The 26,739-nt window shown below is 50.0% G+C and overlaps 1 protein-coding gene across 1 annotated transcript in view; it reads left to right on the top strand.

The window, feature by feature from the left end:
• LOC142452380 (coiled-coil domain-containing protein 162-like) overlaps window positions 1–25,689 on the top strand; it is an 84,093-nt gene extending 58,404 nt beyond the window's left edge. Inside the window, exons 10-18 of the mRNA XM_075553742.1 lie at window positions 13,489–13,598; window positions 14,468–14,617; window positions 15,454–15,507; window positions 19,234–19,401; window positions 21,940–22,092; window positions 22,284–22,418; window positions 22,917–23,069; window positions 24,013–24,222; window positions 25,555–25,689. Of these exons, the coding sequence (XP_075409857.1) occupies window positions 13,489–13,598; window positions 14,468–14,617; window positions 15,454–15,507; window positions 19,234–19,401; window positions 21,940–22,092; window positions 22,284–22,418; window positions 22,917–23,069; window positions 24,013–24,222; window positions 25,555–25,689 (1,268 nt within the window). The remainder of the gene's footprint in view (window positions 1–13,488; window positions 13,599–14,467; window positions 14,618–15,453; window positions 15,508–19,233; window positions 19,402–21,939; window positions 22,093–22,283; window positions 22,419–22,916; window positions 23,070–24,012; window positions 24,223–25,554) is intronic.
• The last annotated feature ends 1,050 nt before the right edge of the window (window positions 25,690–26,739 follow it).

The following is a 26,739-nucleotide window of genomic DNA, read 5'->3' as shown; positions in this document are numbered from 1 at the left end:
TTATTTTGTCATATCTTACCCTGTCCAACGTCTTCCCTCACCCATTTTTGTTGTCCCTCTCCTAGGGGGGAGATCACATGTAGATAGATTCCTGTAGTAGGTTCCCCCTTTTCACCCTACCCTTCCCATATCGCCACTCTCACCACTGGTCCTGATAAGATATGTCCTGCATTCCTTGTGTTTTCAGTTCCTATCTGTACCAGTGTACATCCTCTGGTCTAGCCAGTTTTGTAAGGTAGAACTGGGATCATGGTGGTGGGGTGGGGTGGGGTGGGGTGGGGTGGGAAAGCATTTCGGAACTAGAGGAAAGTTGTATGTTTCATCATTGCTACCCTGCACTGACTGGCTCTTCTCCACACGACCCTTCTGTAAGGGGATGCCCATATGCCTAAAGATGGGCTTTGGGTCCCCACTCCGCACTCCCCCTCATTCAATATGATTTTTGGTTCTTTGCTGCCTGATACCTGATCCCTTTGGCACCACATGATCATACAGGCTGGTGTGCTTCTTCCATGTGGGCTTGTTGCTTCTGAGCTAGATGGCCGCTTGTTTACCTTCAAGTCTTTAAGCCCCTAGATGCTATATCTTTTGATAGCTGGGCACCATAGCTTTCACCATATTTGCTTATGTACCTGCTTTGTCTTCAGGGATTGTGTCAGGAAGGTGAGCATCATGGAATGCCAGTTTATTTTTTGCTACTGGTGATTATTTTATTTTTAATCATTTTACTAGGAGCTCATACAACTCTTATCACAATCCATACATACAATTGTGTAAAGCACATTTGTACATTCATTGCCCTCATCCTTCTCAAAATATTTGCTCTCCACCTAAGCCCCTGGCATCAGGTCCTCATTTCTCTCCTCCCTTCCCCCTCCCCCCCTCCCTGATGAACCCTTGATAATTTATAAATTATTTAGTCATATCTTGCCCTATCCAATGTCTCCCCTTCATCCCCGTTTCTGTTGTCCGTCCCCCAGGGAGGAGGTCACATGCAGATCCTTGGAATCGGTTCACCCTTGCCAACCCACCCTCCCAGTATGGCCACTCACACCACTGGTCCTGAAGGGATCATTCATCCTGGATTCCCTGTGTTTCTTGTTCCTATCTGTACCAGTGTACATCCTCTGGTCTAGTCAGACTTGCAAGGTAAATTGGGATCATGATAGTAGGTGGGGAGGAAGCATTTAGGAACTAGAGGAAAGTTGTATGTTTCATCATTGCTACATTGTACCCTGACTGGGTCATCTCCTCCGAGACCCTTCTGTAAGGGGATATCCAGTGATCTACAAATGGAATTTGGGTCTCCACTCCGCACTCCCCATTCCGCACTCCGCACTCCCCACTCATTTACTATGGTAAGATTTTTTTGTTGATGATGCTGGATACCTGATCCCTTCGACACTTTGTGATCGTACAAGCTGGTGTGCTTCTTCCACGTGGGCTTTGCTGCTTCTGAGCTAGATGGCCACTTGTTTACCTTCAAGCCTTTAAGACCCCAGATGCTATATCTTTTGATAGCTGGGCACCACCAGCTTTCTTCACCACATTTACCTATTCACCCGCTTTGTCTTCAGTGGTTGTGTCAGGAGGGTGAACATCATAGAATGCCAATTGAATAGAACAAAGTATTCTTGCATTGAGGTAGTACTTGGGTGGAGGCCCAATATCCTTCTGCTACCTTAATGCTAAACCTATAAATATATATGCTCATAGATCTATTTCCCGATCCTCATATATAAATATATTTGTATATGTATATGTCTTTATCTAGACCTCTGTAAATGCCCTTTGCCTCCCAGCTCTTTCCTCTATTTCCTTCGACTTTCCTCCTGTCCGACTATCATGCTCAGCCTTAATTTGTGTTACAGTTTTTTCTCTTGGTTACATTACCCTTGATCATGCCCTACCACGTCTCCTATACCCTTCTCACCACCGATTTAGATAACTTGTTGTTCCCTTGTCCCTGGGTTTATTAATACCACTTCCTTTCCCCTCATCTCCCCCTCTCCAATATCCCCCTCGAACTGTCAGTCCCATTGTTTTCTCCTCCAGATTGTTTATCCAGCCTATCTTATTTAGACAGACCTGTGGAGAAAACACGCACAAAAATAAGACAGAGCAAACCCAAGCAACAAAAGAAAACAAAACAACAACAAAAAGCCAATGATGACAAAAACAAAAAAGAAAAGCTTGTAGTTATTTCAAGGACTGTTTGTTGGCTTTTAGGAGTGCTTTTTGGTCGAGCTGATGAGGTGCCATGCTCTGGCCCCAAAGTCTATTTTTTTGTATTCCCTGGCGACTTTGTTGCTGTTTCCCTTGCTGTTCTGTTGCACGCCCTTAATGTTTTGCCTCGGTGAGGTGGGATCAGATTGGGCTCAATTCCCACACTGTGTCTCCAGTGTTGTCCTCTGTAGGGCTATGGGTCAGTGAGGGACGTCATATCTCATAGTGGGGCCGACCATATGGTCTTCTCTGTGGATTGGCTGCTCTGAGAACATTGTTCTCAAGGCTTGGTGGGCCAGGATGTGCTCCACTCTCTCTTCCTCCCCCTTCATTTGCTCCCGTGTGCTCTGACGGACACGTCCCTCTCTTCTCCCTGAGCTGCAGCTACCGTGCTGTCCTCTGAAATAAATTCTTCTGGAGGGAGGGGCAGCTGTCCACGTAGTTAGGATTGCGGTAAGGTTGTCGTCTTAGTCAAGAGTCAGGATGTGCTTCTTCTGGTTTGGGCAGTCTGTGCAGTCCTATGGCCTCCTTTTTTCAGTGGGCGCATACACAATGTTGGGCCAAATTGGGGTCTGCACAGTCCAAACGGGGTCTGTAGCAAGGGCATCTGGATACTTAGCATAACTAGTTCAGCTTGTGCTAACCAAAAACAAAGACAAATTCACTGCCATTGAGTCAAGGCTGACTCATGGCAACCCCCTGTGGGTCTCCAAGACTGTAACTGTTTATGGGAGTAGAAAGCCCAGTTGTTCTCCCAAGCAGCTGCTGGTGGTTTTGAAATGCCGGTCATGCGGATCACACCCCAAACATGTAACCCCTGCATTGCCTGGGCTTGTGCACAGCTCCTTTTAGTTCAAATCCTGGGTTAGTGCTGAAACAGCCATTTTGCGTCACTTAGAGGTCACAAGTGCGCATGCCTCTTAAACCACCCGAATCTGGTCTCTCGGGGGGACCTGAGAGCCAACTGAGGCAAGGACGGTATGGGTTTCACAAGTTGATTGATATGTCACATGGTCCTGCTCCAGTTAGTGTATGTTTTGTTCCCCCAGAAGCAGTGTTTGTGTAACCTGTTCTTTCTCCATAGCAACCTGCCTCCTGGGCTCATGCCATTTTTAACACCATTATTTCTTCTCTATACTGCACACGATCTCCAACATAGACTCTGTCCGGTGTCTGTCCATCTTGACAGAAGCAGACGGCCACATCTTTCTGCTATAGGGTGGCTGGTGGTAGGTTTGAACCACTGACCATTTCGTTAGCAGTCAGGTGCTACAACCCAGACCGCACCCGAGTTCCCTGTGGGCGGAGTACACCAGCCAGTACTCAACTCTCAGTTGGGTTCTGTATTCACACGATTTCTTTTAAATATAAAAACACCAGTGTTGAGCTCCCCTGTGCTTGGTCTTGTCTGGCATCTCTCGGCAGACCTCCATGTGGAGGCCGGGTTTCCCCCTGTGCCCATTACCATGGTGCTTTCTGATGTGTGTATTCAATTTTGTTTTGAGACCCCTGTGAGCTGCCTGCAGTGCCCACCCAGTGGCTGCTCGCCTCAGCAGCAAACATAGCCACAGGGGCCAGGCCTGCCAGGTCAGGGCCACCGTGTCATGCAGATACCAGTTTCTCCAGAGAGAGTAGGGGGTGGGAGTATTGAGGAGGGGGCAGGGAGGCTCCTGTGAGGACACTCAGGGGGAGCAGAGAGAAGGGCATCTGCCCTCTCTCTTTGACTGTTAGGCACTGAAAGGACTTTTCGTTCATTTTCTGATTTTCTCAGAGCAATTGTAAGGCCAGAGGTGGGAGGCACCTAGGCCCGGAATGTGGGAAGAAGATGTTAATATGTCTGCAGACAGCAGAGCGTTAGGCTTAGGCCCATATGTGAAAAGCCACGTGTCACATTCCACACGGAGGCAGTCTGGATGGACTGTGGGGAAGGGCGGGTGTCCCCAAGAAAACTAAGAACATAGCAGAGGAAAGGCAACATTCCTAATCCTGGTGTGTGCTCATGCCCAGCCACACTCTGATGTTTTTAAAAAAGGACACTCTAGTGACATCTGAATGAAGGTCAGAACAAAAAATGCACAAAGTTCCAGGAGACTGTTGGGAATTTGGAGAGTGACCTGAAATAGCCATTGTGCTCTGTAATGCGAGTTAGCGATGGTGCTGTGGGCAGTTACAGACGCACACTATATATCGCCAGTGTGAACAAAACAAGCGCCTGATGCCGCTGGCTCCATTCCCGAGTGGGCCTAGTGCTCCATAGCGCTTTCTCAGCAGGAAGTAATCCTATGGAAACGGATGCTAGACCTTTCTTCTGCGATGCCACTAGGTTACTTAGGTGACTTGTGTGATACTGAGCCAGTGCAAACAATTTGCCCCTCCCAAAGCCCTTGTCTCTCCCTCAGGGCGTCTTACTGATATCCAGTGGCTGCTGGTCATAGCAGAGCCATTAAACAGAGTACAATGGCCTCCTTTGTATTTGAGGCTGTACATCTTTATGGGAGCAGACAGCCTCATCTTTCTCCCTTGGAGCTGCTGGTAGTTTTGAGCTACTGACCTTGTGGTTAGCAGCCCAGCCAGTAACTCACACCACCACCAGGGCTCCATTCTCTTAAGGGAAGTACAAGAAAGCCACCAGGAGAGGATGGTCTAGACCACAGGTCAGCAATCTGCTGCTTGCAAGCCGGACTGGGCTTTTTCTTTGCATTCATGTGGCCCTGAAGTAAAATTGAAAGAACTTGAAAGGATATTATTCAGATAATGGTGATTTCAGTGGCTTGCAAAAATAGATTTATGGCTCTCAGATAATTTTTGAACTGTTGAGAAGGACCGGATTGGCTCTTCCATCTCCAAAGTTGGCCGCCCCTGGCTCAGACCAGCAGTGTGCTCTGGAACTCAAGTTGCTCAAGAGGTTAAAGACTAGAAGTTCTCCTAGGCAGCCTTTGCTTGGCTCGCAGACCCTGGATTACGCGAAGCCTTCCACTGTGCCCAGAGCGCAGGCCAGCAGAGTGCTCACTAAAAGAGTCCTTGGGTTGCAAAAGTGGACGGAGCCGCCATTGTCTGCCCCAAACTTGTTTCTGCTGGCTTTACGCTCATGGTACGTGACTAACTTAATTAGACGTCATGTAAGCCTATGTAGCAGGAAGGCGGAAGAAAAAGGCCTGCTGCTTCTCTAACAAGGAAGTAAAAAGGGTTCCGGGAAATGAAAAGGAAAAAGGCTAGCTCTTTGGAAACGGGATGGTGTCGGGTTGCTGTGAATTCGAATCCACTTAATGGCACTGAGTTTGGTTTTTAGTTTCATCAAATTAGTTGCGGATTAGATGACTGAAAAGATTAAGCAAAGTTGCATAAATGTACAAAGCAATGTATTTGGATTGTTTTCACAGGCTAAGTTTTTCTAAGGAGCACTGGCAGAGTTCTGGGCTAGGCAGTGGGGCTGCCAACCTAAACATTGGCAGTTCAAATCCACCAGATGCTCTAAGGGAGAAAGATGAGACTATTTGCACCCATAAAGATTTACCATCTTGGAAGGCCTATGTAGGGTCAAGTAGGCGCAGGAGCTCTGGTGGCAGAGTGGGCTGCTAACTCTAAGGACATCGGATCAAAGCCACCAGCTGCTCTGAGAGAGAACAATGAGGCTCTACTCCCTGAAAGAGTTCGTCTCCAGAACCCTCAGGGCCAGTTTCTACCCAGTCTCACAGGGTCTCCTTGAGTCAGAACCAGCTGATGGCGGTGAGAGACACTGACTCAGTCAGAATGGGGGTGGTTTCTAGGTGAGTTCTTTCTTCTTAAAAATTTAAGAAAAGGTGGATGGAGGAGAGTCGCTAGAGATGGTAGAACATGCATTATGAATTATGGATTTTAGCATGATGGTGCAGACCTCGAGTTAGCAGGTACAAATTTAAAGAAAAGACTTTGTGTTAAATGATCGGCAACTGTTTACAATTTTATTAATTTTAAAGTTAGATATAACAAGACGGAAACAGCCAAATACTCCAATTATAGATGAATGGATAAATGAACTCTGGTACGTTCATACAATGGAGTATTATGCATAAAAAAAGACAACTCATCAACACCACAAGCCATGGACAAAACTGAGGAACATTATGCTTAGCAAAACTAGCGACACCATCGTTATAAGAAAACAAAGCCAAAGAGCAGTGGTTCCACCCCACGAATAAGACTTGGAAGACGAAGAGGAGGCCAGGGATGGGGGAGCAGCGAGAGGGAAGGGACTGGAAACTGTGGAGGGAGGGACAGAGGAAAGGAGGATGGGAGTGGGGAAAGAGCCGCATCTCTGGGGGGAGGGGGTTGCAGCTAATGGGATACTCTGACTGATTGATGACTTAGGCTGTGCGAATGCATAGAATGTTTTTCTTTAAAAACATGAATGAAGTCAGTTTAATTTTTTTTTAAAGATAGAGTGAACGCCTTAAAAAAACAACTCTGCAGATCTCTTACCCCTTGGATCTAAACACTGGTCTGAGTGGTTATAAAGCTGTGGCTATGTAAAAGGAGGAAATGTAAAACTGAAGTGGACTTGGATTCTTTACCCACATACAAGTTCATTTTTAAAAAATGTTTAAAATAGTATGTCCTTTTTTTTTTTTTTAAGTTTTAAGATATTCCGCTTCAATCGACTTCTTTTACTCACCAACCATTCTGTCTTGGATAGGCTTTCTACTGTGGCTTTCAACAGGAGGACCGTTTTGTTTGCTTGCTGGCTTATTGTCCATACAAACACATTTAGGAAACTCAGCATGAAGCAATGTTGGGGAAGGTGCCCTTCTCCCAGGCCCTGTCAGTGTCCATACTGTCCACACTGTAAATCTCTAGAGATCTCTGAAAGAACCGTGCCACATTTCCATGACCTCCCACCCAAAGAAAGCTTTTCTCGCCTTGGGCACGGTTATCTCAAACGCAGGAACCAGAGTTCAGGGAAGCGCAGCACCCACCCCTACCCCTACACCTTCCAACCGCCCCCCTTCCTGTCTGCTTTGAGGGCCTGCCAGCTGCTGGGGGAACTACCTTGACAGTTGAGTGCCTCCAGGTGTGGGTTCTGCCTTTGCTTCAGAGCCCGGGCCAGATGGCTGGGGGTTGGGTTGAGAAATGAAATGCTTCCAAGTCAACTCGCCCTTCCAGGGACCTAGAACAGAGGGAGAGGAGAAATTGAAACGCTAATGAAATGTGCCAGCCTGTAAGGGACCGGGCCCTGCCTTATGCTAATGAAACGTGCCCATCCCCCTGTGTGTTGTTTCCAGACTTTTGTCAGAAATTGCTGCTTCAGTTGCGCGCGCGCACACACCACCACCACCCTGCACTTTAGTGGGATTCCTTCGCTTGAGTGGATCCCACACGTTCCCTGGCTTCTCCTGACTCCTGCCTGCAGATGCAAGTCTGAGCGTGAACAGGAAGCGCTATAAAATAATTCCCTTCCATTTGAACAGCTAATAATGCTGACAAACCACCCCCGCCTGCTTCTCGGCCGTTTGCCAGGGGAGGGCATAGAGATCTGCGGCACCTGCCGCTGCCAGGAACAAGCCGAAAGCAGCAAACCCACTGCCAACGGAGTCCATTCCTACTCACAGGGGTCCTGAGGGACAGAGTGGAACTGCTCTGTGGGGTTCTGGGGCCGAGAGTCTTTAGGGAAGCAGATTATCCTTTCTCTCCTGAGGAGCGGTGGTTAGGGATTAAACCACTGACCTCAAGGTCGGTCACACAACACTTAATTCATTGCATCACTCCTCCTGCCATCAAGTCCCACCAACGTCAGGTTGATGGTGACTCACAGGCCTGGAGAGCAAAGGAAGACTGGCCTGCTGGGTGAGTCTGGGCGCTTTAGAGAAACAAATCCACAGAAACTCATGTATATGAGAGAGTTTTATATAAAGGATAACATCCCAACCCAGTGCTGCCCAAGCCCACAAGTCCAACATTAACCCATATGTCTGACACCAATCCACAAAGTCCTCCTCCATCTCACCAAACACACACTGTGATGCCGACTGCAGGAGGAAAGCCGAGTCTGAATGTGTAGGCATCTCAGTGCTGGCAGGGGTCTCCACACGGCTGCTCCAGCTGCATCGGGGTAGGTCCATGCAGCTTCTCCTCAGGGATGTCCTGCAGGAAGTGAGCATTGCCAGCTGAAGCAGGGAACTGGCTAAGGCAGCTGGCCCAACCATCACAAAGCAAGGCAAGGCTCACTGAGCCATTTATCCTTCCGCCCTTCAATTAACCCGTGTTTATTGCCATTTATCCTTCCGCCCTTCAATTAACCCGTGTTTATTGGCCAAGTTGGCACAATAAACCTTAACTATCTCATCTGCTTTGATTTCCAAAGCTGCAAGTCTTTATGGGAGTAGCTGCCCTCACTTTTCTCCCATGGAGTGGCCAGTGGATTTGAACAGCTGACCCTGCAGTTAGCAGCCCCAGGCATAACCAGGTCTCTCTCTGCCATTATAGTGCTCTGTAAAAGGAACCCAACTTTAGTCTAGGGGGTTTCTGAAATAGACCCAGATATAAACTGTCTTTTCAAAACTTGGAGACATAAAAACAAAAAAAGCACTTAAACATCTTAAGAAATATGAACTTCTGGTTCATCAACCCTTGGAGTTTCTACTTTAGCTGTCCTGGGACAATGATGATATGACTACTGACCTTCTTTGTCCCAAAGGGAAAGCACAGTCAGAACTACGTGTTTATTATGAAACTAACTAATTGTGGGAGGAATACGGAATCCCCTTCTCAGACCTAGGCCAATGCGAAGGCCCTACGCAGTGTGCTTGCTCATTCTACGCAGAACAGCCAGGACGTAAGAGCTGAAAAGTGGGGGCTCCATGATGGGCGTCTCACCTTCCATGCTGGGGACCCGAGGACTTCGTTCCCCACCCATAGCCACCACCTGTCTTTCCGTGGGGCTTGTGCTTTGCTTTGATGCTGAAGAGACGTCCGTGGAGCTTTCAGCCTGAGATGCATGAGGAAGAAAGACCTGGCAATCTACTTCTAAAAACCAATGACCTAGCCTTCAGCGCACATGGCAATGGAGCCAGACAGTGCTGCCTTTTATTCTATTCACGTGGGCTCCTGTGAGTTAGGTGCCCGCTCAATGGTGGCCAGCAACCGTGAGGACATAGACACAGCATGGCACACTAAGTACACACAGCAGCGCCTCCTCGCCTGTCTCATCCACATTTCTGAGAGGACCATACTGGACAATTCCTCATGTAGGCACTCTGTCGGAAAGCCAAAGGTGAGAGTGGGGAATCCAATCTAAAATGAGACATGGCTGGTCCTGGGTGTTCTTGCTGATGGCTAACCCACACCAGAAAAGAGAGCAGGGTGGGTGTGTTAGGCAGGGTTCTATGGAGAAAAGAAACCAGGACACACGATTTTACATATATAAAAGAGGATAGGTACACACAGTGAGAAGGAGTATCACAGCTAATTAGTCCACACAGCAGTATAGAAGGTTCAGTTCAACTCACTTCCGTGGAAAAGTTAATATACTAGACTGCAGGGTCCAAGGTCAAGGGAGCAGACAGCAGAGTCCTCCCTGGGGCATGGCAGGCAGAGTCTGCCCACTGGCAGCAAGCAGCAGGGTGGGTCAGCAGCAGTCAGCAGTTCGGGAGCTTAGTGAAGCAGGCCCAGATGGGATATGGAACCCAGGCAATGCAAGGCGACAGGATATCCACCAGCCTCAATCTCAAGTGATGTGCGCACCAGCAGCGTGGAGAAGCGGGTCTCAAAGGAGTCTCACGTTCGGTTGGCCTGGCCCACAGGTAGTGTAGCACACAGGTTGAGGCAGAGAACTAGTTAACGCAGCAGCACACACGTTCCAGCATGCTCTGATCACCAGAGAGCAAGAGGGGCGGGGAGGGGTGCACCTTGAAGAGCCATTTATCTCTTTGCCCTCCAATCAAACTGCGACCTAATTAATCCCACATGTTCCTATTGACTAGGTTGGCACAGTAAACCTACCCATCACAGTGGGCCTTGGATCCTACCTGCAGCACCGTAGGTCTCTCAAATCTTTCTTCTCGAGACTCCATTGGGGGCACCCACCAAAAGTAAGCCCCACTCCGTCTGTTACTGACATAAGAAATACCGGTATGGGCTCGCGCTCTGGCTCGTCAATGAGGATTGCTAAGGAGCGTGGACATATTACCATTGTTCCAGCACTATGATATCACTGTAAAATTTGCGTTCATTTTGTAACACGTGGTACAATCACATGATTTACAAATGAAAATGAAATAAGAAGATGTGCCTTGAGAAGCCTTGATTGAGCCTGCGCCCCGCATTCCTTTGGGTAACGGTGTTTGCTCGGTCCTTCTTTATGCAAAAATGTCCGCATACGCATGTATACCGCTATTCCGCAACCACATAGTGGACTCCTAGCACTTCTAGATGACAATGTTCTAGGCGCTGCTGGGGGCTTTTGAGATACATCAGTGAATAAAAAATCAACACGCAAACTCACTGCCATCAAACTCAGAGCGACCCTAGCGGACGGTAGAACTGCCCCGTGGGTTTCTGCGACTGTAACTGCTTACGGGGTTAGAAAGCCCCGTCTTTCCGTAAATAAAAGAGCAGCAAAATCCTTACTCTCATGGAGCGTACAATCCAGCATGAGCAGACAATAAGCCACAAACACCAGCAAACGGTGGGTCAGGGAAATGGTGGTGTGGAGGTCTGAGAGAGGCAGGTGGTAATACTAAATAGGGTAGACCTCAATGGGGGAAAAGTGACATTTTGAGCAAAGAGTTGAAGAAGGTGAGGGAGGTAGCTATGTAAATTCAGGGGCGAGCCCATGGAAAGGACAGGAGAAACAGCCAACGGACTGGACTGGCCCCAAGCAGAGTCTGGCTATCCGGTTTAAGCAACAGTGAGGAATCAAGTGCGGCTGAGGGGGGGTGAGAGAGAGGAGTACTAGAGGAAACGAGAGAGGAGGCCGGAGAACGTAGGGCCTTGCAGGCCATTGTAAGGACTTCCAGAGTTTACGCCTAAGTGTGAGAGTCATACGGGCAAAGCAGAGATGTGGCATATCTGACTTATCGGTGAACAGACTGTCTCTGGCGCTTGTGTTGAGAGCAGTGATTAACTGGGAGGAAGGGCACGAGAAGGAAGACGCTGGTGTGGAAGTTGTTTCAGTAATCCACGTATGCGGAGCTAGACAGTAGCTCAAGGCGGGCCGAGTAGGTGAGCAGGTGTGAGGCATATTTTGAAGGAGGTGCCAGCAGATTGGCTATCGGGTATAGGAAAAATACAAGAATCAAGGATAACCCAAGATCTTAGACCTGAGCAATTGGGAAAATGGAATCATCACCCACCAGGTGTGATGGAGGGGGCATAGATGAAGTCAATTTGGGATGAAATGTCAGGAATTTAATTCTTTATGAGTCAAGTGTGCAATGCCCAGTAGACACCCAGGTAGGTGGTTATGGTGGTAGGGCGCCATTGATTCCAAGGCAGGCGGCCCTTCGGGTGGGCGCTCACTTTTTGCAGGTAGGAAGGGCCGGGATTTACGAATATCAATGAGAAACCTTACACCGTTCACCCTGTGACCCTAACTTTATCCCATCGGATTTCTTTTTGTTCCCAAAACGAAAAAAAACAAACCATATTGGAAGCAGAAGATTGAGTCCCTTGAGGATGGCAAAGCTACCATTTTGATGTGGTTGTAAATCAGAGCTCAGAATCTTCAGGCAAGGGCAAGGAAGACAAAAGCATTTCCTCTGGACGTACAGAGACCTAGAGGGTGGACATGTTGACAAACAATCACCTCCCTTTTTGAAACTTTGGTTTAACAAAAGTTTCTCTTATTTTGTAGCAATACTTTTTTATTTGCCCTGTTAATAGCACATACAAATACATGAAGAAACAGCAGCCAAACCCACATACCGTATATACTCGTGTATAAGTCGAGCTTTTCAGCACATTTTAAATGCAGGTTTTGTGGTAAAATTAGGTGCCTTGGCTGATATTCAGGTCGGCTTATACTCGAGTATATATGGTATATTTGGTCCCATTTGCCTACCCATACTGGTTCATATTGCCAATGGTCTACGTATCCGCTGGTAGATTAATATTTATTCTTACTCAGGATGCGGCTTGTGGATGAAATAGTAGTTCCCTTTGCTGTCTGCAACCTCCGGTGCGCCCCTCGCTGCCTCCCCGTTCTTAGTGCCCTTGGGCTCTTCACACCCTGACTATTGCCCTTCCTGCCACCCAAATGAAAATACGTCCATATCTACCTTCTCCTCCCGATACCCCTCAAAGAAGGTTTCTTTCTCCAGATACACCTGGCCTTGGCTTCTTATAATAATGGCCTCGTACAATAGTCGTCCTTTCACAAATGACTCAGTTCACTCGCCGTAGTATCATCCAGGTTCACGCAAGCAGGAAGGGGTTTTGTGGCTTCTCGGTTGGTCTTTAGCATCGCCAGCCTTCCTCCGCGTGTGTGTACCATCGTCTGTGTACTCGTCCGTCCTTCAGTGGACGGTGCGGCACTTGGGTTGTTTCCATCTCTCTGCTCCTACGAATCGTGCTGCAGGGGCCGTGGTGTGCACAGATCTGTTTATGTCCTAGTTCTTATAGCTTTAGGACAGATGCCTACTAGTGACGTTGCTGGACCAATGGCATTTCTCTTTCTGACATGGTAAGGAAGTGCCAGACCCTTCCCCACAGTGGTTGTGCCTCATTTCATAGGTGCGAGCGCTCATGCTGCTTCACGCTGGAATCAACTCTCCTCGTCTGTGAGACTCGGCTGGGTTTCCTAGCCCTCTTCATTAACTGCACATTCAAATCCATTTTCTTATGTAATCCCAGGAAGGCACTTAAGCACTTAAGTATAATAGTCTATTAATTCTTTTCTTTCTTCCTTTTTGAGTCCTATCGCTTATTTCTGGTGTTTGTTTTAGACCAAAATAATTGTGTAGATACATAAAGGGACTTAATGAGAATGGATGCCATGCAGGGTGAATGGCAACACTTGGTTTGGGGATTCACTGATGGCCAGAGAATGTCATTCCCTGGACTTCAGACTCTTTCCCAATCTCAGTAAGCATCTTGTTAGAGATTTTCCTTATCCCCAAGTTTCAGCGGGTTATGGGCCCTCCACGACGGCCCCACACATTCCTTGTGTATTGGACACACAGCGTTGTGTTGTGGCCAGTGAGACGCGGGTCTCAGAGGGTTTTCATAGCCTCTAGCAGTTGCTCAGGGTTCGTGATACTCATGTACATTTTGGTGTGTCTCCCTTCCTAGAGCTTTGGAGACACCAAGCCATGAAGGAAGACGTCTCAGTTGCAAGACCACAAATAGTTGAGAACTTTATACAGAGACTAATGGAGACTTACCAGGATGGCGAATTAGAGGTATGAACTCAAAACCAGTCCTTCCGGTTTTTTTAAACCTAAACCCCAGCAAGGTGCACTTTCTCCTTCCACATCCTTGAATGCTTCCTTTACTCCCTTTGACTCAGTGGCAGTAGGGTTTTTTGTTTGTTTGTTGTTGTTTTGAATTTTCACTGCCTTTGAACGATAGGGTATGACTATTGAGGCTGAATCTAAAATGTCAATCATTTATTACCATTTTTCTCTTCTGGAAAAAGACTGATTCCCAGTAAAGGCAGGATAAGTAGAATAACCTAATTGGCTAATGTCCGAATTGGTCATGGTTTTCAAAGTAGCCTTGGAGTTTCGGAGTTGCATTTAAGCAACATTTTCAGTTATGTGTGCGTGTGTGTGTATATTTAGTATAAAAAACATTCAAGGAGGAAACCCAAATAGCCTATACTACTGCTTCCTAGAAACAGCCCCTAGAAAATAATTTTCAATGTACATGCTAGAAAAAGATAAACAACCTTGAAAGGAAGCAGTTCCATCTCTCCCCTCCTTCATCTCTTTCTCAAGGTAGAAGGATGAAGCAATTTGAGCTTTCTCGTTTGTTTGATAACTGAAAGATGAGGAGGGCTTCAGAGCTGAATGGGAGAATTTCATGACCTTTCCTTTCCATTTTCCTGAGCCCTTTTTGAAACCCCTTCTATGCAGAATCTGTAGACACGTGGTACATGGCTCCCGGTGGCACTCTTGTTTCTGGCCCGCACATGCCCAGAGCAGGCCTGAAAGAGTGACTTGGAGACTAGAGCCGAGGATTGGGTGGGTCCCGAGGAGCAGTGGTTCGAGGAGCCGAGCCCAGGTGGCCCTGCTGGAGCCTCTGTGAACGATGCCACCTTCCTTTGCAGATCACGTTCAGGAAAGACCATCTGGAGGCCTGCCTCCTCTCCTTGGGCTCTGATGTGATGGCCAGGGAGCGCAGCGCCTTCGAGACCTACTCCATGTGTTATGAGCAGGTGCTGCAGCACACGAGGCAGAGGCTCCGCCAGAAGGAGCAGGTATGTGAGGGACGTTGAGTCGGGCGGAGTGTGGGCTGGGAGGCCCAGGAGCCAGTCGGAGGAGGCGAGGGAGACTGAGGAGGGGTTTTTCCTAGCGAGACTTAAGGTCAATGGTACCCTCCAAATTACTCTTCTCATTGGCTCATTGTCTTGGGCCTTGGTGTCCTTAGCTGCTAAGGGGACAGCCCCAGCAAGACTGGGCCATCTAGGGGGTATTCAGTGGGGGTACAGAAGAGGTGAGCACCAGGGAACTGGGTCCCAGGGAAAGAGGGAGAGCTGGCGGTGTCTGTCAACACCGAGGGCACCTGCGGTGTTCCTGTCCAAGAAAGAAGCCAGAATCTGGAGGTAAATGCTATCTTCAGGAGGAAGAGCCTGGGCCGATCTCGAAGATGAGGTTTCCCTGGGATCCGATCTCGTTTGTGGGACTCGAGAGTCACTTGGGTCCTACGTGGCAGACTGTTTTGAAAGAGATGGCATAAGAGAGTTCGAGAAGTTAGTTTATACGTAGGGAAATTCTGAGAGACTGGCTTAAAAAAATCAAATGTGAATCTTAAAATATCAAATAATGAGTTTTAGATTCACCCCGTCGGCTGCACTCCACGTCACTGTGTGGACCCTGAGAAGTTGGTGCTGACTATTGCTGCTCTGTAGAGCACCCCCTAGCCCAGCGGAGAGACAGCAGACCTTCAGAGACAGCCCAATCCTGGATCCCCCTGGGGACCATGAGTCTCCAAATGATGCTTACCCCCACAGCTGGGGAAGGCTGGAGCCTGGGGTGCTGACTTGGGTCGAGGTGGGAAGGGTGAAGGTCTTAGGCTCCACTCTCTCCTCCTCAGGAGTTAGATGTGCTCCAAAGAGGTCAGAGGCCCCCAGAAGAAGCTGCCAGTCAGGTGAGTCAGTCACTACTTGTCTGCATTTCCTGGGCTCGCTGGAACAAAATACCGCAAACTGGGTGGCTCCAGATAACCAGGGACTTAGTCGCTCCCAGCCCGGGGGTAGACGTTGGAAACCAAGGTGTCACGGGGACATGCTCCCTTCAAAGGTGGCAGAGGACGGCCCTTCCTTTCACTTTCTGGCCTCTGGTGCGGGCCAGCAACCCTTGGCACTGCTTGGCACGGGGATGCATCCACGACACTGTCCTCCCACAGCGCACTCGCCTCTGAGTGCTTGCGTCCACGGTCCCAGCCTCTTGGCAGACGGCAGTCATTGTGTTGGGGCTCACCTGAATCCAGTACGACTTCACGTTAAGCTGACAACCTCTGTGAAGAGCCTCTTTCCAAATAAAGTCTCACCCGCACGTTCTGGGTGAATCAAAATTGTAGGGAAGACCTGGTTCAGTTCATTACGCTACTGAAAAACTTCTTTTTCGCTGTTTCCCAAACCCCTCCTCTCAGAAGTAGCCAGACATAGGAATTCTTGATGTCATTTGCTAGTGTCGCCTTCAGGGTGACCTGCTGAAGTCCCATCAAGGCAGGAAGCCAGTGTGCAGATACCCACAGGAATGTGTTTTCAGGGTGGTGGCGTTTTTTTTTTCTTTTTTAATTTTAACAATTTATTGGGGCTCATACAATTCTTTTCACAGTTCATACATATACATACATCAATTGTATAAAGCACACCTGTACAGTCTTTGCCCTAATCATTTTTTTCTCTTTTCTTCTTTTACATTTTATTAGGGACTCATACAACTCTTACCACAATCCATACATATACATACATCAATTGTATAAAGCACATCCATACATTCCCTGCCCCAATCATTCTCAAGGCATTTGCTCTCCACTTAAGCCCCTTGCATCAGGTCCTCTTTTTTTTCCCCCTCCCTCCCCATTCCTCCCTCCCTCATATGCCCTTGGTAATCTATACATCGTTATTTTGTCATATCTTGCCCTATCCGGAGTCTCCCTTACCCCCTTCTCTGCTGTCCCTCTCCCAAGGAAGAGGTCACATGCGGATCCCTGCAATCAGTTCCCCCTTTCCAACCCACTCACCCTCCACTCTCCCAGCATCGTCCCTCACACCCTTGGTCCTGAAGGTATCATCCACCCTGGATTCCCTGTACCTCCAACCCTCATATGCACCAGTGTACAGCCTCTGTCCTATCCAGCCCTGCAAGGTAGAATTCGGATCATGGTAGTTGGGGGGAGGAAGCATCCAGGATCTGGGGGAAAGCTGTGTTCTTCATCGATACTACCTCACACCCTAATTAACCCATCTCCTCTCCTAAACCCCTCTATGAGGGGATCTCCATTGGTCGACACTTGGGCCTTGGGTCTCCACTCTGCACTTCCCCCTTCATTTAATATGATATATATATACATATATACACATACATATATACATATACACATACATACACACACTTATATATATATATATTTTGCATGATGCCTTATACCTGGTCCCTTGGGCACCTCGTGATCGCACTGGCCGGTGTGCTTCTTCCATGTGGGCTTATTTGCTTCTGAGCTAGATGGCCGCTTGTTCACCTTCAAGCCTTTAAGACCCCAGACACTATCTCTTTTGATAGCCGGGCACCATCAGCTTTCTTCACCACATTTGCTTATGCACCCATTTGTCTTCAGCGATCCTATCATGGAGGTGTGCAGTCAATGATATGATTTTTTGTTCTTTGATGCCTGGTAACTGATCCTTTTGGGACCACTCAATCACACAGGCTGGTGTGTTCTTCCATGTGGACTTTGTTGCTTCTAAGCTAGATGGCCGCTTGTTTATCTTCAAGCCTTTAAGACCCCAGTCACTATCTCTTTTGATAGCCGGGCACCATCAGCTTTCTTCACCACATTTACTTGTTCACCCACTTTGACTCCAGCCGTTGTGTCGGGAGAGTGAGCATCATAGAGTTCCAATTTAATAAAAGAAGGTATTCATGCATTGAGGGAGTGTTTGAGTAGAGGCCCAAGGTCCTTCCGCCACCTTAATACTTGACCTATAAATATAGACACATAGATCTATTTCCCCATCCTCCTATATATGTTTGCATGTACATGTCTTTGTCTAGACCTCCATGAATGCCCTTTGACTCCTAGCTCTTTCCTCCATCTCCCTTGACCTTCCTCCTGCCCTACTACCATGCTTCATCGCCACCTGGGCTAGAGTATACCTCTTCTCTAAGCACCCTTACCCTTGATCATTTCCCACCAGGCCTGCCACTCCCCCTTCTCTACCATTTGGGGTCCCATGTTTTTCCCTTGTCCCTGGGTTTGTTAACACCACTTCCTTACCCCCCCTACCCCCCACCCCAAGTCCCCCCAGAACTGTCGGTCCCGTTGTTTTTCCTCCAGATAGTTCATCCAGCCTGTCCTATTCAGACAGACCTGTGGAGTCACTAACATGCACGAAAACTAGACAGAGGAAAACAAAGCAACAGTATACAACCAGACAACAAAACAACAAAAACAAGCCACTGACAAAGAACAGAACAAAACAGTTCACAAGAGAAAAGCTTGTAGTTAGTTCAGGGATCGTTTGCTGGCCCTTAGGAGCGTTTTCCAGTCCAGTCTGTTGGGGCACCACGCCCTGGCCCCAAAGTCCACTTTCAGCATTCCCTGGGGACCTTGCTACTCCATTCCCTTGCTGTTCCGCTGCACTCCCCCAGTGATTTGCCTCGGTGTGGTGGGATCAGGTCAGGTGCAATTCCCACACTGTGTCTCCGGTGCTGTCCCCTGTATCGCCCTTAGTCACTGAGGGGCATCATGTCTCATAGTGGGGCCAGCCATGTTGTTCTCTCTGTGGACTGGCTGCTCTACTCAGGAACATCATCATCACGGCCTGGTGGGCCAGGCTGTGCTCCACTCTCTCCTCCTGCCCCTTCATCTGCTCCCGTGTGCTCTGATCAAATATGTCCATCTCCCAGAGCTGCAGTCAATGCCGTCCTTTGGAACAAATTCTTTTTGGGGGAGGGGCAGGAATCCACTTAATTTATGGTGCTGGGCCAGCCTCCCAGACCTCTCCGGTGGTGGCGTTTTTAAGCAATTCTCCTTAGAGGGCATTTCTTTTTTCTTCTTGAGTTTCTGCTTTTTTTTTTTTACTTCTTTTGCACATTTCCCTTTTTCTTTTCTCTATTGAGACCAGCTGGAGTGCCTAATCAAAACCTCACCACCGAGTCGATGCCGACTCCTAGCGACGCTGCAGGACAGGCTACCCCTGTAACTCATTATGGAGCGAGAAAGCCCCGTCCTTCTCCCTCAGAGGCTGGTGGTGGCAACCTGCTGACCTTGCAGATCCCAGCGCAACTCAGAGCCACTATGCCACCGAGCCTCCTTACGTTAAAGTGCATTCCTTCCCCAAAAGAAGCCGAGAGAGCTGGGCTGCAGGCCAGATTAAAGATGGAGGCCAAGAGCCTTTTCCCAACTGCAGGTGGCTTAAGTGCTGCTTCTGCTGGGGGTCCTGTAGCCAAGCAACCATTTATTGAGCTCTTATGACGTTCAGCTAACCTTAGCTTCTTCGGCCCACTTTTGGAGAGTAGCCTATTTACCCTCCTGGGCGCTTCGGATTGAAAGTGCCCTTTCAGCACTGGTGCCCACAGAACTGTCTGTGGCCCTTCTTTGGCATCCCGACATTGGTTTCCGCTTCATAACGCTTCCTGCTGCTAGGTGACCGAGCTCAGCCACGATCTCATGCTGGAAACCACTGCTCTGAGAGCCCGGCTCGCCGATCTGGAAGAGAAGAATCTGCATCTCAGAAAGCAGATTCGGAAAGAAGTCCAAGAAGAGTATGAAGCATTAGTGCAAGCCTTGTTTGTGACCTGCTTACACATAAAAGTGAGTGTCCTGTGTCAGGCTTCTAGGCAGCCCTGCAAAGGGGGGTGGGGGAGGGCCCAGGAGTAGCTGACTCGCAGTGACTGCATTCAGAGGGGTTGATGACAGAGGGGCCTCGTAGCAAGGAGATGCTCAGTGTCCACCCACTTGCCAGCCCTAAGCTTTCGGCAGGTTGCCACTCTCTGACCATGGTGGACATTGGGCGCTAGGTATTGAGCTGCGTGTTACTTTTCACACTTTCTTGCCGATTACCATCTGATTGCTGGGTACAGAAGGCCCAAGTCCCCGCAGTGTCTAGCACTGTTTGTCTACTGAGTGTCACTAGCTAATGGGAGAGCACAGGGCCAGGCCAAGCCCCAGGCTCCTGAGAGCGCACTGGACTGGGACCGATTTTGAATCCGCTTCCAGAGATGTCTCCCTCAGTAAAGACCCCTCCCAGAAGAGGCAGAAGAGGAAGAAGCTGCCCACGGGTCTAGTGTCGTGGAAGCCGTTCACACTCTCCTTCCATGATCTGGGCAGCTGTGAGGTGGATGCCCCCTCCCCCGCCCACCTAAAATGTGCCCTCAGGGGTCAAGTGAGAAGGTCAGTACCAGCCCCAACTCCAACCCCAGCAAGCCAGCAGCTCTGGAGCCCATTTCAACCTGCAGCCTTCACAAGTGTGTTAGGGGAGGGCTGTGCTCCCCAGGGGTCTGTCTCCATGGCTGACCTGGGCCAGTGGATCCCCAAGCCTTTCTTCTGAGATGCCTTAACTGGATTTGAACCTGAGATCTTTCCACGAACAGCTGCAAACCATGTGCCCCACCCAAGAGCAACACCGCCTCCCTTCATCTCCCCGCCTCTCTGCTCTTGGGTGCACCACAGAGCCAGCCCCCCCACCCCCCTGCGCTGGCCCTGCTCTTCCTCGCCTCTGCCCTGGGAGCCCCGAGTGGGCTTTGCCTTGACCGACCTGGTCATTCCTGAGAAGACTAGCGAGCCCCTTCTTCCTTCTGAAGGGCCCTCCAACGTGAAATGCTTACAAATATTCAAAGAACAAAACCAAAAGGTAGTGGCCCTGATGCCGTGGGCGGGGAGAGGACAGTGAGGCGGGAACTTGCCGAGAAAGCTTTCAGAAGGGAGGTTGTTGGAGAAATTCCTCAAGTTCTTCCTAGCTTCTGACAGAGTCCTAGTTAAAAAATAAATTCCCTACTTCTCCCAGGAGAAAACAGTTCTGCCAGACCCCTCCCTGTGCTCGGTCAGGGTCTTCGGAATGCGACGAAGCTTTGGCTATGAGGCCAGCAGCAATGCTGGCTGCCGTGGCTGCCCAGCCGCTCACTGTCCTGTCCTGTCCATGGAGATGGGTCAGAGCAGGAGGACACCTCAGCCAGCGCCACCCCTGCCCCCAAGGATGCTGGGTCTGCAGTTGCACTTACCAATGATCAAGTCCATGCCCTCTAACGATAAGCCCCCCAGAAGGAGCTGTTTTATGGGGGCAGCCAGCCTGATTCCTTCCTCTCTTTTCATGGGGGCTCCCTGGTGGGAGCTCATCTCCAGTGTTTGGCTGGTCAGATTCTGATCTGAGACCCACGGTGGCATAGAACCCTAAGACCAACTTCCCAAGTAAATGCAGGAATTGGGGTTTCCCAGAGGACAGTTCAGTCAGCAGATTTCTATTGGCAGCTTCCCGTCACTCTGCCTGTTAGTTGGCCTTGGCACCCTGGCCATGCCCCAGATACACAGCCATCCCAAGGTTTGAAGGCCAGTGTGACTCCCATAGAATCCAGGAAGAAACCAGTGGGGAAGGTGGGAAGGGGTGGGGGGGGGTGGTGTGGGGAGTCCCTGGGTGGTGCAAACAGTTCATCTCAGTTGCTCACCCAAAGGTTGGCAGTTCGAGTCTATCGAGAGGACCCCTTGGTGATCAGAGGCAAACCGAACCCTTCAGATCACAGTTCTACTCGGGTGCCACGGGAACTGGTAGGATAATTGGGCAGATGATATCTGAGTGTGGAATCCATCCTGAGAGTTGGGTTTTAGGAGTGTGTTAGACTAGAGAAACAAATCCAGTGGCAGTCATCTAAGAAAGAGCTATCAAATCATTATAAACCAAGAAAGTAGCCCAGCCCAGTCCAGCTCAAGTCCGTAAGTCTGATACGAGTCCACAAGTCCAATTCCCTCCTCAGACTCACGCAGCTACATGCAATGATGCAGAGTGCAGGAAGATCACAGGCCAGTGGGTGCAGAGTCGTGTGGGATTCAAGGTCCGTGGAAATGTGGCAGGGCACCGATAGCTCTTAGGGTCACCAGCAAGCAGGAAGGGGAAGGGGGAGAAAGAGAGGGGGCTCACGGATCCTCTGTATGAGAAGGAAGGCCACACCCCCCAAGGAGGCACCATCAAGCAATGAATGACCTGATTGGCGGGTTGAATTCCACCCCTAAACTTTCATGCATCTTCAAGTTGACATAAAATCGCCTAGTCAGCACTGGAGGGAGACTGCCCTTTCCTCGGTTGCTCTGTACTCCCCTCGAGTCCCTGGCACTTCCTTACCTCCGGTTTACAATTTGCAGGAGAAGCTGGATGAGAACCAGCGAAGTCTGGTCCAGAAAGTGTGTGAGCTCATCGGCGAGGTGAGAAGAGAAGGGATTGACAATCTGAGGAACCTGAAGAAAAAATGGGGCTCGGCCAGACCTGAAGAAGGCACGCCAGAGAGCCCAGCCCAAGTACGTGCTTCCATGCAGCCCCGCTGGTCACCGTGTCCACCCCAGTCTGCTTGCCTGGACATTCAGGCGGGGCACCAGGGTCCAGCACGACTGCGTCATTTTTGAAAGGCATGTTTCTGAGGCTAGGATTTGAGTCCTGCCCCAGGAAGGTGTTGGGAAGAAGCTTTCCTGAAAATGAGCTTTCTTCACAGGAGCAGCCGCAGGCTATGGAGGAGCACAGCTGTGGCCCAGCTGCCGCCATGGTGGGCAAAGCCAGGGTCCTGGGCCACTGGAAGTTGGCTGTGCAGCAGGCGCGCTTCCGGGACCAGCTGAGCCGCGCAGAGAAGGTGAGCACTGGGCGAGGCGGCAGGGCCCGGCCTGGAGCTTGGCTGCGGCTGCTGAGTTGGGGTTGGGTGGCAGTGCTGGGCCAAGACTCTGACCAGTAGGGATTTTCCCTGGGGAGCAAGTGTGGTCAGAGCCTTGGGAAAGAGGGACAGGAGCCCAGAGCTGAGGGCTCTGTCTACATGCCATTGGGTTTCAGCCATGATACTTCTTGAGCTCAATGGAGTCGGGCGGTAGTAAATGGAAAGTCGGTTGGAAAGCATGTGGAAACCCCAAGGTGTCTTGATAATGGTTTGGAAACCTTTCCTCGGAACTCTTTCTGAACACTTCTATCAGCGCTGGCCTGTGTCACTCTGCCTACTTACAACCATCCTGCTGGCCGTTCCTGTGGAGCATTTTTAAGACCAGAGGTGGGGAGGGTGGGTGATAAGGTGGTTTGGGTAAGACCTGGGAAACAACCCTGGTTGCCCATGGTCGTGCTGCTGTGTTTGGGATAACTACAGGAAGCCATTCGAAGTCAAAAGGAGTGTCTGAGTACCAAGCTCATGGCAGAGCGAGAAGTGGTCTTGTTGCGTCAACAGCTGCTGGCTCTCCGGCAGGCGCTGGCCCAGGCTCAGGCGGACAACGTGGGCTTGTGGAAGCGGCAGGAGAACCAGGTACCTGGGCTGCCAGGCCATTCTTGCTCCCTCCATCTGAGCGCGTTCCGCAAAGCCACCGGTGGCCACCAGGGTGACTGACACTGGGCGGATCTTAACGGACAAAGATGGCCAGTACCTCAGCATCACTCTCCCTCCTTTCCCCGGGCAGTGGCCAACGGGCCTTTGCTCTCAGATCTGGCTAAGTTGATAAAATGGTCTTCATAGTACAAGAGGAGTCCCTCTGTTCATGTGCTCACCATGGGGGTGGCCCTAGGGGGGTACTATTGAGCTGCTAACGATGACGTCAGCTGTTTGGAAGCCACTTGTCTTTCCTTAGAGGAGTCTGCTCCCTAAACATTTAAAGTCCCAGAACCCCAAAGGGGCAGTTCCGCTCTGTCCTGTAGGCTCACTCAGAGTTGGAATCAACCCCCTGGCTGCGAGTTTGGAGTTTGATTTCCCACACCCGTTACATGTAGGCTCCAGCCGGGTCTCCCCCAGCACACCTTGAAGGCTGCTGTCTTGAGATAGAGGCTGAGGAACAGCCCACATGCAGCTGGGGAGAGCTAGCTAGTCGGTTAGTCAGCTCACAGGCACCCGATGATCACAGTTTGGAAGGAAGAGTTGGCCAGGTGTTGGTCTGTCACTTGCAGTAATCGCTTTCCGAGTTGGGTGATTTCTGGTTGGTCCCGTCGTCTCAGGACTTACCCGATAAATCCCAGGCTGGGCTCGAGGCCCTGGTGGTCTTACTGCTGGCAGGTGAAGGGCAGGGAAGCTGAGCTGTGTTCTCTTGAGCCCAAGAATTCACGGCCTCGGTCCACTGCCGGGCCCTGAAGGAGGGGTTAGGGATAGTGTGGGCCAGCCTCTTGTCGGCTGCATTCTGCCATCCAGAAAGGCTCTACTTTTCTGTTTCCTGAGGGTTGGGGTTTGTTGCGGTTTTTGGTTTGTTTTTTCCCTACCACAGGCTCAACTGCTGAGGGAGTTAGAACACAGAGCGGCCCAGGAAGCTCTCAACCGGCAGCAGCTGGAGTTCATGAGCGCATCCAGCATGGAGAAGCTCTTGGGTGACGTGGAACAGAAAGAACAGCAGTTGCAGCTCCTGACGGAAGAAGCAGAGAGGGCCTCGAAACTGGGCCAGATTCAACAGAAAAAAACCCAGAGAGAACTCCGACAGGTACGCTCTGGTGGGAGGGAGTGACCACAGTAAGCCATCCAGAGGGTTTCCCTCTCCGGTCTTCTCCAGCCCCGTCTGGTTCTCCAGAGCAGGGCATCTCAACCTTGGTCCCATTTAGGCCCGCCATGAAATTGGTGACATTTCTGTTGTTGCTGGGTCGATAGTGTCCTCTGCTAACAGCAGGAGAGCAAGGCTGACCGACTTGAGGTTTAAAAGCTTGGCGCACTTGCAACCCACATGGAAAACATGCTGCCACAGAACTTGAGTCTCGAACTCCGAGTCCTTAGAAAAATCTGAGGAGGAATCTGAAAAAGTAGCAAGTATTAAGTGGCCATCATGTTGTTGTCAAGTGCCATCTAGTTGGTTCCAACTCATTGGGACCCCATGCCCTCCAAAGGAAACTACTCTAAACCCAAACACGGGCTCACAGCAACCATCCAGGCAGGACCAGGCGGACCTCCCGTGGGGATGGAGCCCTTCGCACATCCACCGCGTGCACTGAGAGACCCTGGACCAAGGATATTAGGAAGGTCTTCCTAACTCTGCAAATCCGAGGATCAGCCGGGCTTTACCGGACACTTGAGCACTTCCACACAACACAGGGACAGCTGCCTTTAGGGAGCATTGTGGAACCAGATGTGCATGGCTCCCACTCTGCTCAGGGTGAGAGGGGCCTCTGGTTGAGTCTATACAGGTACAATTTTTGAGATTAGGAAACACTGCTTTTTCATCATTTAAAAGATTAGAGATGATCACATAGAATTGAAAAGACCCATCACTTGTCAACTATGCAGTGAAGGTGTACTGTGGACCCAGCCACTCGCTGGTGAGGGGGCAGGGCGGTCACAGGCAGAGCTGCTGCTGCGGAATGCAGCCAGTTCCCTCCGGGAAGGGGCGGGTAGGCTAGTGCAGGTCTCTGACACTGAGGGCAGGTCTCTCCCTGACTTGAAATGCTCCAGGAGCCCCTGCCAGGACTCCAGGCTGATACTGGCCTGACCTCCGAGGTCCTGTGTGAACTGGACCCTTGGCCCTCCGCTCCCCCTGCTCCTCCCGTGTAAATAGATCCCGTTGGACCCCTTCTCTCCTTACCCCACTGGTGAAACAAGCGTAAGAGATTTAACCTTTGTAAGGTAACTCCCTCCTGGTTATAAGGAGCTCCCACCAGCTACTGCCGGTCCTCCTTTGGCCAAGTTCTTGGCCTCTCTGAGACTCGGGATTCTCAAAGGGCTGAGCTTAGTCCAGCCAGGACTTCCTAGGAACCCCCCTGTGAGTGGACAGAACTTGGGTGTGCACCCAAAAACATTTCCACTGCCTCAGCACCTTTTCCGTCAGATGAGAAGCCGGCTGGCCCAGGAGCGTAGGGTGAAGCTGGACGCTTTCCAGCGAGTAGAAGAGCTGAAAAGCCAGCTGAGCGATGCGGTCCAGATGAGCCCCCCAGACGGTAAGGACGCCCCCTCCCTAATCTAGAAAGTCCCTGTCTCCGTGAGGAGAGCTCCCGCTATGCACCCGGTGGTGCTCGGCGTTTGTGGGACGAATCAATCAGCATCCAGTTTGACCTCGTCAGAACTTTCTAGAGCTCACTGTGCAGTACTGACATCTGACTTCCTCTGGCTACACAGGGGGAGGCTCCAAGTGTACACAGCCCAAGGCCAGCTGCCCCACCCTCCATCCTTTTTTGACCAACTGTTACTCTCAGAATAGTCTACGATTCTTACTGGGTTCTATCATTCATTGCAATGACCACACAGAACTCATAGACAAAATTCACAATTATGGGATTTATTAGGCAAGTTAACAGGTTACTACAAGTTAGGATCAGAAAATGTAAAGGATAGAGCCTTTTGCCTAGAGCAACACCTCTCCTCAGCCAGCAGTCAAGTCTTTCTCTCTTCTCTTTTCTTCTTCCCCTTTCTCTTCCCCCTCTTTTCTCTCTCTTTCTCTCTCTCTCTCTGCCATGTGGGTCCTTGGCCTCCAGTCTCCACTGGCCAGGAAGCGCACTCGCTCACAGTCTCAGTGCTGCTCCTCTGCTCTGTCTCATGGTCTCCTTGCCTCGGCCTCTGGTCTCGGAGTGGCATGGCTCTGCTGCCCCCACCACTTCAAGCAGGGAGGGATCTTGACTGTGCCCTGCTGTTGATGGTTCTTCCTTGACGATCCTGGGGTTCTCTGTCTGTTCCAGCTCCTCCAGTGTCTTATCACGAAGAATCCTGGGTCTGCCCAATTGGCACATACCCATTAACTATCACAGTCATGTTCACAGCTACAGGAGTTAGGACTGTATATCTTTGGGGAAGTCACAATTCAATCCACGACGATATGATGAGGGATAATTTTTAAGCTCTATTTCAGATTTGACTATTGGAAATAAACCAAGAATATCCGTAGCCATGATCCTATGGGGTTCAAATGGTGTTTTAGTCCGGGTAGACTAGAGAAACATATTCATAAACACACATATGATCTCAGAAAAAGCTCTATATGAAGAGTAATTATATATTGAGAAAACATCCCAGCTCTGCC

Source organism: Tenrec ecaudatus, chromosome 7 (assembly GCF_050624435.1).
Source record: "Tenrec ecaudatus isolate mTenEca1 chromosome 7, mTenEca1.hap1, whole genome shotgun sequence".
Taxonomy (NCBI): Eukaryota; Metazoa; Chordata; class Mammalia; order Afrosoricida; family Tenrecidae; genus Tenrec; species Tenrec ecaudatus.
The sequence above is the reverse complement of the archived record's forward strand: the minus strand, read 5'-3'. Positions and strand labels throughout refer to the sequence as shown.